The 12,424-nt window shown below is 36.4% G+C and overlaps 1 protein-coding gene across 2 annotated transcripts in view; it reads left to right on the top strand.

Annotated features, from left to right (window-relative positions):
* Positions 1-12,001, top strand: part of SLIT2 (slit guidance ligand 2) — a 261,870-nt gene extending 249,869 nt beyond the window's left edge. Inside the window, exons 35-38 of one of the 2 annotated variants that reach the window (XM_053940915.1) lie at positions 4,619-4,907; positions 8,855-9,066; positions 9,420-9,508; positions 10,155-10,345. In XM_053940915.1, coding sequence (XP_053796890.1) covers positions 4,619-4,907; positions 8,855-9,066; positions 9,420-9,508; positions 10,155-10,247 — 683 coding nt within the window. In that variant the 3' untranslated portion in view covers positions 10,248-10,345. Of the gene's footprint in view, positions 1-4,618; positions 4,908-8,854; positions 9,067-9,419; positions 9,509-10,154 lie in introns of both variants that reach the window. The other variant, XM_053940914.1, reaches the window with a different exon arrangement.
* The last annotated feature ends 423 nt before the right edge of the window (positions 12,002-12,424 follow it).

Genomic DNA, 12,424 nt, shown 5'->3' with positions numbered 1-12,424 from the left:
ATTGCCTTGTAGAAGCAAATTGCATTTTTTCCTGTGTATCACTTCTGTTTACATAGTGTCCTATGCCACATTTGGGAGAAGGGCTCCTAGACTCTGATAGGACAGTGTGTGCTTGCTTACTTGTATTGTCAACATCATTTTGTTTAATGACTGCTGAGGCCAATTGTACTACTTGAAAGCTGAGCTTAGTGCAGAACAATAATCCTCCTGTCTGTTACGAGCACCTTTTGATGAAATGAGGCCAGACTGCCAACTGTAAACATTTATTCTGGGCACATTCTTACCACTGTGATGCTGATTTGTGACATATGGTTCTCTTCCTTGCTTCTTCACCCTGCAGATCTGTGCCTCCATTAGGAGAACCATACTAATCTGCATTGTCATCTTCAAGGATCAGAAGAAAAACTTTTGGAAATAATCTTTTCTCTTACTGGTTTGATACTTAAGAGCAGCAGTCTTTTGCATTCTAGTGCATGTTCCTCTCGTGTTTATTCTATTATAATTCTTCACATTGAGGCTCCAAACAGGCAATTATTTCCGCTGTCATAGAAAATGTTGATCCAAAAAATAATGAAAACCAATCATAGAAGCACATTGTAACAAAATAAAGGAAAAAAACCCAGTAGGTTGACATTCAGCTCTTAATCTTTCCTATTTATCTAATTTATCTGTTTATGATTTTTAAAAATCTTAAAATGGGTAATTTTCATTTTTGTGTCTTTATATCACCCATCTTTTTGGGATTCAATGATTTTTTTTCTTATCCAACTATATCTGGATTTTTTTAGGGAATTTGATTACGCATTTTCATCAGTTAAGAATTTTAATTCTCACTAGGTTTTTATGCAGTATTTTTATCTTTGCCAAAGTCTTAGTTTGACACCTAAATCATCATGTAGCTTACACTTACTCTTACCACTTTCCTGCTAAAATGGCATTTCTGATAAGCATCACCTCAGTTGGCAGGCTGAAATTCAGACTTAACAGCAAGCCCTTGTACAGTGTATGCTTTCATTCTCTCTTATTCGCTCTGTCCCTGCCTTCCCCCTTTTTTTTTTTTTTTTTTTTTTTTTAATGTTACTCTTGGGTCTCAATATGTAGCTTGGTTTGAAAGGGGTAATTCAATATTATTTTTACCAAAAGTGAGCTAATTGATCTATACCTTTTGGGATTTTTTGCCTTTCCCACGTGTATGGCTCATTTGTGTGGTCAGAATACACATGCTTGTTATTTTTCAGTTTTTCTGTAACGAATTTTAGTAAATCATATAGAAAGTGCATGGCTTGTATAAGAATTCTTAAGGGACAATCTGTTTCTTCTCAAAAATTCTTCAAAGGATCACAGATACTTCAGACATCACTGATACTTCACATTCTTCTCTTGGAAATTAGAGCATATTTTACTAGATGAGAGTGGCACCTTCTTTCATGGATGTCCCTATTTCTGAGGCAGGTAGAGTATCAGCTGCTTCTCATTTGTGCCTGCTCTGTTCTGGCAGCTTCTAGAATTAGATACTTGTTTCAACAGTTTTACTATGTGACTTGTTTAAGAGAGATTCCTACCATTTACCTCCTTGAACAGTAATTTACCTGTAATCAGGTTCAGTGTCCAAAAGCTTAAAAGGGGGTGGGAACTACTCTCTTACCTTGCCAGAAATATTGCTAAAGAATATAAGCAGGTTTTACACACACTTTGGCCTTCTGACATTTGGTATCTTGCTAGAAGAAGCAAAAGTGTATAGGCTGAAAGCTTGTGCCTATGTTTGCATTGTGTTTCCAAATCTCTCCCTTATTAGAGAAAATAGACAAAAAATTCTGAATCATGTGTGATATACCACCTATTGCTTGGTATCATACATACGTGCTTATATGGTTCCCAGAAATCTAAGTTTCCTGATGCTTTCAAGTATAATATCTAGTTTGGCATTGCATTGGTGTGCTTAGTTTTATACACCTTATATTTTTACAAAAATTAACTTCAGTGCATCTATTCTGCTGAGATACCTCAAGCATTTTCTATGAACATTAGCTGAGTGTGGCTTTCAAGGGAGACAACAGGGTCAAGAGGCCTTGATGACTCTGCCCTGTCCCTGGTTTGAGAATATGGCAAGTAGATGTGAGGAGATGAAAACTCATGATTGTTTGCAGGCTGAGTCCTTTAGTATAATAGTTCAAAGCCTATTTTAGAGTTTGACCCTGCCTGGGTGCCAGGTGCCCACCAAAGCTACTCTATCACCCCCCTCCTCAACTGGACAGGATGAAAGTTCGTAAGTTGAGATGCAGACAAGGAGAGAACTCTCACTGATTACTGATGTGGCAAAACAGACTCAACTTGAAGAAATTAATTTAATGTATTACCAGTCCAAATCACAGGAGGATAAGGAGAGGTAAAACATTTCTTAAAGACACCTTCCCCCAGCCCTTCCCTCCTTCTCAGGCTTAACTTTCTCCCACCCAGTTCTCTATCTCCTTCCTACAAGCAACGCAGGCACATGAGGAATATGGGTTATGGTCTGTTCATCACATTATTTCTGCCATTGCTTCCACCTCAGAGAAAGGAGTCCTTCCCCTCTTCCAGTGTGGGGTCCCTCCCCTGGGAGACAGTTCTCCACAAACAGCTCCTGCATGGCTCCCTTGTTTCCCATGGGGTGCAGTTCTTCAGGAGCAGGCTGCTCCAGCATGGGTCCCCACAGGGTCACAAGTCCAAGGAAAACCTGCTCCAGTGGGGGCTCCTTTCTCCACAGGTCCTGCCAGAAGCCTGCTCCAGCACAGGCTTCCCATGGGGTCACAGTCTTCTCTCAAGCATCCATGTGCTCCAGCATGGTCTCCTCCGTGGGCTGCAGGTGGATCTCTGCTCCCCTGTGAACATCCATGGGCTGCAGGTGGATCTCTGCTCCCCTGTGAACATCCATGGGCTGCAGGGGCACAGCTGCCTCACCATGGGCTGCATTGGAATCTCTGCTCCAGTACCTGGAGAACCTCCTCCCCCTCCTGCTTCACTGACCTCAGCATCTGCAGAGCTGGTCCCCAGATATTCTCACTCCTCTCTGGTCACATCTATACAATTTCTCTTCTGGGTTTTTTCCCTTTATAGATATGTTATCACATAGCTGTTGCTACCATCACTGACTGGCTCGGCCTAGGCAGACTTGACAGGTCCGTCCTGGAGCCAGCTGGCATTGGCTCTCTTGGACACAGTGGACACTTCTGGCAGCTTCTCAGAGAAGCCTGGCCACACAAACCCCATACACTTACTTAACTGATAAGATCAAAGAAGATTAGGCTCTTCAACAGTATGGATACAATATTGTTCATTTCTATAATCACTGAAACCTAGCACAAATGAAATTACAATAATCTCTAAATGAAAGGCCGGTCTACTTCCTTATGTTACACAGTATTTCTGCATGACTCTTAACTGTTCAGAGTAATATGGAAAGTTATTAGAAGAATATAGAAAGTTACTAGAACCAGTTTATATGGTTAAGGAGGAACTATGCAGAACATTGCTGCTTTCTTGTCATTATTTAAATACCAGAATGAAAATTGTTGATTTTGTCTAGGAATAAACCTATGCAGGTAATAAGAATATTTCTTTTCAGGTAAACAGATCCTTTTTAATGCTCAGTGGACTTTGATTTCCTTTACTTGTGAATCTCAGGACTCATTTGGGCATTTGTGTATTCATTATTAGAAAGCATTATCTTAAGGACTATCTTGTATAGGCTAATATGTTGGCAATAAGTTAAAAGAAAACAAAAAGCAGGGGGTAGGAGTAGAAGAACTTCTATTTTTTACAAGAAAAAGTTTTATAGTAATTTTCTTTATGAATTATTCTCGAATGATTGTAACCGGATAAGTGCATCACATACACCTACTGCTCTAATTACACCTATAACTATAGACTGTAACAGAGGAATTACTCTGAAAATGGTCAACATTGGGGACATTTGCATTATCTAAAAAGTATACACATAGTAGTTGGATACTGAATTATTTTTATTATTGATTGTTTTAGACTGTAATGGCAAACTATGAATGGCTTTTAGTTTTATTTTATTAGTCTGCTTTTGAGACATGCTAAACAAAAGTATTTTTAGTTTTGGAACCTCAACCTGTTAAACTATCCTTTCCAAGAAATTTTCCATAGCAAAACCTCACATTTGAAATGTGTATGCTAGCTCCATTTTGATGAGCTGGTCCTACTAAATTCTTCTGGATTTGAGTATCTTAGCTTATAAAAAAATTACATATCAGCTGCTAAATTCCAACAACCTTTGTTTTTCTGGGATTCAGAAACTGTGCTATCCTGGACTTAAATGCACTAGGTCAAAACCAGGCAAAGCTGACCTTTTCACAGCTCTGAGCTTCCTTTCTGGTGAAGTCTTATATTCATCTCTTAAGCATGACTTAGAGACTTAGAGGTTTAGAGCTGGTTTACACACATGTCTGACAACCAGGACAATTTCCAAATTGTTTGGAATTTGGTTCTAGTTTGAATAGCTAAGAATAATTAATTTAGAAGAAACAGTCCTTTAAAAGTGTTTTTAAAATTGAGAAAATGGTATAGAAAACTGTATGACTATTACACTGATTATTTGCTATTATTAATTTCCTAGGCATGCCTGTGAAAAATAACATAGCAGCTTTGCGCCAGTCACCAGGGCAGAACGGCACGAGCTTCCATGGTTGCATCCGTAATCTGTATATCAACAGTGAACTCCAGGACTTCAGAAATGTGCCCCTGCAAGTGGGAATTCTGCCAGGTTGTGAGCCTTGTCATAAGAAGGTTTGTGTGCATGGCACATGCCATGCTACCAGCCAGTCAGGCTTCTCCTGTGAGTGCGAAGGAGGATGGACCGGACCACTCTGTGATCAACAAACTAACGACCCGTGTCTCGGAAATAAGTATGTCCTTCCTCAAGAAAAAGCAGTAGTATAATATGCACATATGTCTCCTGTTATGGTTTTTTTTCATAAAAGTTCACACTTGCAAGAAGCATCATAACCTGGACATGTAAAAGTGAAAACAGCATCCAGGTTTTAGCATATATTCTTTCCATAAACCTAATGAGGGAAAGGCCCCGGTTCAGGGGAGCAGATTCACACATCTCACTGAAGTTCTGCCTAAAGCCTGGGAGGAGCCCATACTTCTGTATGGGCTTCTTTTGTAACGAGATGCACTGATGCAACTGTGGGTATGACCCTTGGCACAAAAATAATTTTGAAGTAGTTGCAAATGGAAGAAAACCCTATTTTCTTATTTTCAGTTGTAAAGAATGAGGTAATAATCACATTATTATTATTATTATTAATATTAATAATAATAATATTCTCTACTGTGTTTTTGAAAAATGATACAGTGGACATGCCTAATATTTTATATTTTCATAGTACCCAGGTTTTAGGAGGAAAATAGATTTCAATCTTTGTGGTGAACTTCTGTTTGAGTGTGGTAATTCTATTTACTGATTTGAGCAGAAAATTTTAGTTTACATATTTATATATGTCTATAGAAAGATTCTTGTATATAAATGTGTGGAGATAGAAAAAGTTAGGTACAATTGTGTGTATGACAGTATTGATATCTCTGCATTTTCATCTTTCAAATTTACTGTAGAGACAGATTCATGGACTCCCAGCACAAGAAGATCAGAAACTTCAGAAGTTCAAAGTTATTTTGTGTTTACTGATCTTGGGCAACAAGATACCATTCTGTCTGTCCTTACCACTGTCCTTATTACAGCTTGGCAAACTTTTTGGTTTTTTTTTTTTTTCCTTTTTTTTTTTTTTTCTTTTAAAGCAAGCCTGCTTGGGTCTTTTGGCTGCTGCTTTTTCACTGCAGCATTTGCCTATGTACTCTTTGACTTTTAAGGACCAGTGGCCTAAGTTTTCTAAGAGATTCTAATAAGATGATTTTCAATTCCCATATAAAATGATGTTTGAATCATCTTTTCACATAGTGTGTGGAGAGTCTGACCCTTTAAAGTTTTATACAGCAGTTAGCATGCTTTGTAACACAGTTTTATTTATATTGGTTATAGACTCTTTCAGTACCTTTAAAGTTTTGAACTCTTCCCAGAGCTAGACCAGTCAGATTTTGAAGGATACCATTATAGCATTTAATTTTTTATTGGTCCATTTTTTAGGCTGTCCTCTTTCACAGTAACTTTAAAGAAAGGAAGTCACAGCATGTTATAAAATGCAAATATTACTTTATATTTCAATACTTCAGGATTAAAAAATAGCATCAAACTGTATCCATCAGTTCTACTATCAGAAAAGCCAGAGAATTTCTTTAAACTGTCCTTGAAATATTAGATTCTTCATTGTTTCTTATAAGTGTGCACATTATCACCCAAACTGAGTGCTTTTTTTGCAGCAAATTATGAAGTTATCAGTATCAGATGTAGGCAGTATCAAAGACAGAAGTAAGTGAGCACAGTGTTAATATTTTGTTTGTTCTTTAAAGTATTGGATTTGTTTCAGCTGTATACAGTGCTGTGAGCTTTTAAGAGAGAAAGCCAAACCAAATTTTTTAATTTGGAGTAGAGGAGGGCTTCGTTCTTCTTTACTTCCTGGGGAATCTCATTCTTGATTTATCTCTAAATTGTCTATTGAATAGATGCATTTTATCCATCTAATACATTTTGACATTCTGCTTTATCTGAGCAACAGAATTGTCACTGTGATCTCTGTTTCAAAAATGTAGGTGATCTTTTTGAGATATACATCATGAAAAGGCTTAAGACACATTTACTTTACCTACATCTAGGTGCTTGAATTCAAAATATAGTGACCAAAGTTTGTTCTCTAGTCAGTAAAGGAATAAGCACATTTCAAAAGAATGAATAAGACCTCAGGTTGTGTAATCATCCTCTAGATAAGCTCATTTCTCCTCATGACTGACTGTGTCTGGAGCTTATGGCAATTATACATCCAACTTGAGTGCCTGACACAGGTACCTAAAATTAGATGAGATGAAACTGTGCCCGAGAGTTTGCACTTAGCTTGATGTTCCTTTCAGTACAGTCTGAAGATGAAAGAGCAGGTGGAAACAAAAGTATGAGAGTTGGCATTAGCTAAAATTTAATCATCTTCTAAGTCAAAGCAAAATGTTACCAAAGATCTTGACACAGATTGCTTTGATATCTAAAGCCTGTATAGAGTATAGCAGGATGTCAGTGCCAGCTGAGTAACTTTGTAGATCAGATGTCCTAAAAGTGGATGTTTTATAAATGGTGAAAATATCAGATGCTAAACACAATGAAAAATAAACAAAGCCATCTGCCCCATATACTGTCTAAGCCTTCAATTTTGAATTGCTAAATAACAGTTTTGAAATATCAGACTTCAACCACAGGAGCAATTTTTAATTTTTGTAGAGAATGTAGTTGCTTCAAAATACAGACTAATAGAGAAGTAGGAGGTGCTTAACCTATTAGTTTTATATTTGCAAGTTTTAATCCCAGATTGGTTATCCTAAAAATTTCAAAATTAGATGTTGCTCTTTTCAAATGAGATATTGCATCTTAATAGAATTCTTCATTTAAGATGACATGCAATTTTAGATGAATTTTTGCTATCTTCAAATTGAAGCTGATTATTTTATTTTAGATCAAATGGGATTTTTATATTTTTTAATCTCAATTTTTTCATTTATTAAGGTGGCTGTGATAACATACTAAGGAGATTGTGAGTTCAAGAGTTGTACATTACAGAGAGGAAAAACATTAGAGAGCAGAAACATCAGGAAGGGTGACTTGTATGTTAGGATTCCATTCCTCCCCACAGAGGAATTTTCACTGTGATCTCCCTAGGAAACAGTATTTAAATAGAAATTTTGTCTATGGAAGCAACAGTTAAAGAGAATAGCAATATTTTTGGAAGGAAGTTATTGATCCTGTGCTGCCAAATGTGGAAAGGGAAGTAATTTTATTCCAAGTCATTGGTGATGGTTTCAGAAGATGAAATACCCTGATGTTCAGCTTACAGCTAGGAACAGATAATTAAGCATCCTCTTTTTGGGAAACACCACCTCTCTCTCCAAGAGAAGACCAGCTGTGTGTTCCCACACTACTGTACATCAAAACTTAGCAGATGCAGATTAACTCACTATCTTTTTTGTATTAACAAGATTTGAGCCTGCCCCAAATGTTTATCAAAGCTCAGCTGGGAAATTAGCTGCTTTAATTACTTTGGGTGAGACTTGACAATGCACAGCCTCACCTAGTGTAAGGTTTGGTATGAATTCTGGGGAGTGCTGTTGCCTTGCAGTGAAGCACAGAACTGCTTCAAACATTACAAGACCCTGCTACTTGCAGTTGGCAACACAGACTAATATATTTGAAGGGAAAACACATGTTCAACTCGAAACTTGCTCGAATTGCTCGGGTCAGAATAGTTTCTCTTAGGAAGTGCCTGACCTGTCTTTGTGCTGGGAGCCCCATATTTCATGAGTGACAATATGGAGTTTCTTTTAAATGATACATGAACCAGAATTTCAGGTGAGTTTCTTTTTTCTTTGGCTTGATTTTGCTGTGTTCTTCTCAAAAGCATGCTGAAAATTTAGGTAGACAGGAAATGTTGTTTTTAATAACTGTGGCCTGTAAATTTTTTCCATAACACATCTACAGTGGCTATTTTCTGGTGAGAGGGAATTCTGTACTGCAGCTTGTTTTGTGTAAACCTGCATACCAATTATAAACCACTTCACTGCATCTCACTGAAAAAGTCCATTAGAAACAAAAGCAATTTCTTCTAAGTACAGTCCAAAGTATTTGTAGTTAATGTTGCTTAGCCTGAACTTTGATGAATAATTTATTTTTATTCTCTTGGGCTTGTTTCCCCTGTAGATGTGTGCATGGTACCTGCTTGCCGATCAATGCATTTTCATACAGTTGTAAATGCCTGCAGGGACATGGGGGAGTCCTCTGTGATGAAGAGGAAATGCTGCTTAACCCCTGCCAATCCATCAGGTGTAAACATGGCAAATGTAGGCTTTCAGGACTTGGGAAACCATATTGCGAATGCGGCAGCGGATACACGGGGGACAGTTGTGATAAAGGTAAAAAAAAGTCATTCATGTTGTTGTGGTCTTAGAAAATAGGCTTTTTTAGTAAAACATGAACAGCCAAACACATGAACAACCAAAAACATGACCAATTTTTTTTTCCACAACAAACACATTTGTTGCTTTTTTTTCTACCATAAGAATTTATCTTGATGAGAGAAAAACCAAGCCTTTTCCATGAATTTGTTTGCATTTTGAGGATTTTTTCATCAAACGTTTTGCTGTGAAAACATTTCTTCTTTTTTTTGCCTTTATTCAGAAACACATTTTTACTATATTTAACTATTACCTTTTACCTGCTGTATCTTTCTGTATTTATTGTTTCTCTACCTTCTGCAACTGAGAAGCCAAATCCAATGATTCTGCTCCTAGTTTTATCACAAACTCTACTTTTGACCTCTCAGCTTCAACTGATTTATCACAGCGAATTATGCAGGTGAGATGGATGAAAACAGGATGACTTTTCCCCCTACCTTTTTCTTTTTCCTTTGTCTATCAAAGCTCTCCCTCTCCCTTTTTTCCCCTTACCCCAGATGGCATTTATTTTGTATTGTACATAGATGTGAATAGAAGAATATGGTTGTAGAACTTTTAACAGATGTCTCATTTTTAGCTGCCTTTATACCTCAGTAATTTATGAAGTTAGCGGAATGTAACTTATATTAAATAAGAGTTAGAATAATATTAAACTCCAGGTCTAATAAATTAAATTGCATGCTCTCTGAAACATTTCCCTATGGTAAACAGAACCAGCTGCAAGCAATGTAGCAACAGAAGATGTGTATTTTTATAAAAGAGGAAAAGATTTAAGCTTCCAATTTTCTTGTCATTGTAATAGCTTCGTATTTATGGTTTACATTTACATAATATAAGCTTTACCGAAAATAGGAGGTATAGGGAATGAAACCCAGCATTAATCACATTACGTTTGGAAGAACCACTAGTTTCCAATACGCAGTCTCAGTCGGGCTTTAAAATACCAATCCCAACTGCAAATAGTAACACAGCATCTTCCTGTGTTACACAGTCTTTGACCTGCGTCTCAAAATTGTATCTCTTATTTTAAACATTGTTTCCCACAGAAATCTCTTGTCGAGGGGAACGAGTCCGAGATTACTACCAAAAGCAGCAAGGGTATGCTGCGTGCCAGACGACCAAGAAGGTATCGAGACTAGAATGTAAAGGCGGGTGCTCAGCCGGTCAGTGCTGCGGGCCACTGCGGAGCAAGAGGCGGAAATACTCCTTCGAATGCACTGACGGGTCATCCTTTGTAGACGAGGTTGAAAAAGTGGTGAAGTGTGGCTGTACAAATTGTCCCTCCTAAGTGTCCCTGTCACACTTGTCTTTTGAAAATGTTGTATACTTATTGACCGTGTCGGACTAATTAATGCTTCATAGTGGAAATATTTGAAATATATTGTAAAATACAGAACAGACTTATTTTTATTATGAGAATAAAGACTTTTTCTTCATTGAAAAAAAGATTCAAGTGCTTGAACTGAGACTTCTCATACCCAAGAGGAGCTTTGAAGAAAAAAAAAAAAAGACCTGGTAACATTGCAGCAGAAATGGGAAACTTTAACTGCTTTTAACATGGATTCTTCTTTATAACATGCTGAAGATACACTGACACTATACATATGTGACTTTCAACTTAACAGCTCAGAGATGAAATACTGACCAGAACACGAGGCTTGTTTTTTTCACTTTCGTATCAGTCTATTTTATTGTCTTGACAGACAATTCCAATCACTTACCTATGGACGAGGAAGCTTTATGAGCAAAAAGAATCAGATTATGCAGAAATAACAATTGTTTGAAACACATTTTGTCTTTTGGAATTTTTAAGCATCTTGAGAAGATGGGGTCTCATTTAATGAATGGGAAATAGGAGATACAAGAATATACTATAATCCTGAAATCTCCTGATGATGTGTACTTTTATGTCAGCATGTTAGCAAAAGAAGCATAAAAAAATGTTTATCTTCCCTTTTACAGTATTAATTTTTTGTAATATAAATGTTCTGGGGATGATAAAATAGATTATTGATGGATAAATTAGTAATAATATGGATTTCTGTTTCTATGAGTTCTAAACAACTCTATACAGTATTGGGTTTCATTGAGAAATATTTATTGTATCAAAGTACATTGTACTTAACCCTTTTAGGCCATCCCTTTTACTGTTTTTCAATGCTTTAATATATATTAATTTATATTTGTCCCAGTATTTTTGTAATTTTTTTAAAGGACTTAAAAATCAGGATTTTTTTGCAATAGAACTAACGTAGCATGTCGTGTTGGGGTAAATGTTTTCAGTCTGTTTTTTCCTTTCCATTCCCTTTTACTTTTCCTTAGAATCTGACCACTTGGTGTCACTGAATAGAAAGTGGTGACAATTTGCGATTTCACGTATAGCTGATATTCAGGACACCTTCCAAGAACCTGTAATATATTACAGAAAATGTCTTTACACTAGATGGCAATTGTAGAGAAGTTAATTTTCCCTATATACAGTACTGACAGAGAATAAGATGGCGTGTAGAAAATTCCATTAGAAGATAGATCTTTATAAATTAATATTCCCATGGAGCTCTTTACCTTTTTTATAAAAAAGAAAAAAAGGCTGTGCTATCAAAAACTGTGATTATCCCCAAATAAAAAAAAACTACTTTACTGCCCTAATGTTCCCCATGTTAACATGTTGCTGCTAAATTATAATGTAGAACTGGTAATCAATAGTGGGTTGTGTTCTTCTTTCAGTAAAACCCAGGGTACCCTGTAAAATGCAGATGTTTTTTCAATTTTATTTTATTATTTTTTTTACAAAAGAGTTAGATGTACATGTGTAATGCAGTGTGCTTTGTCATATTTGGACTGATATCAGTAATGCTACTGATGTTTGTAAATTAAACAGATATTTACTTCATTAACAGCTTTTATTTGTATTCTTCTGAGAAATTTAAATTGTCTAGCAGCCTTTAATTAAACATCTGTTGCAAAGAATATTTGGTAAAAAAAGAATAAAACCCAACCCTAAATCTAATGTATTCCTTGCTGAAAATCTGAAGAAGGAATCGACTTGGGATAATTAGACCTAGAGGCAATGACATCTGAAAATGTCTGTGCATTATGAACTTAGATGAACTTATACCAAAGCCAAGAAAACTACTTATAAATACAGTACACTGCAGGAAAAGGCAATTTGAGTCTATCCTAATACTTTAGTGGTTAAAAAAAATGACAATTTGACAGTTGTTCTAGCAAGTAATATGGTTCTTTAGAGGGATTCAGTTTCACAAATCTTTGACTAAGTATTTTAAATTTAAGCAATTGGATGGGATGATACTTA

Source organism: Vidua chalybeata, chromosome 4 (assembly GCF_026979565.1).
Source record: "Vidua chalybeata isolate OUT-0048 chromosome 4, bVidCha1 merged haplotype, whole genome shotgun sequence".
Taxonomy (NCBI): domain Eukaryota; kingdom Metazoa; phylum Chordata; class Aves; order Passeriformes; family Viduidae; genus Vidua; species Vidua chalybeata.
The sequence above is the reverse complement of the archived record's forward strand: the minus strand, read 5'-3'. Positions and strand labels throughout refer to the sequence as shown.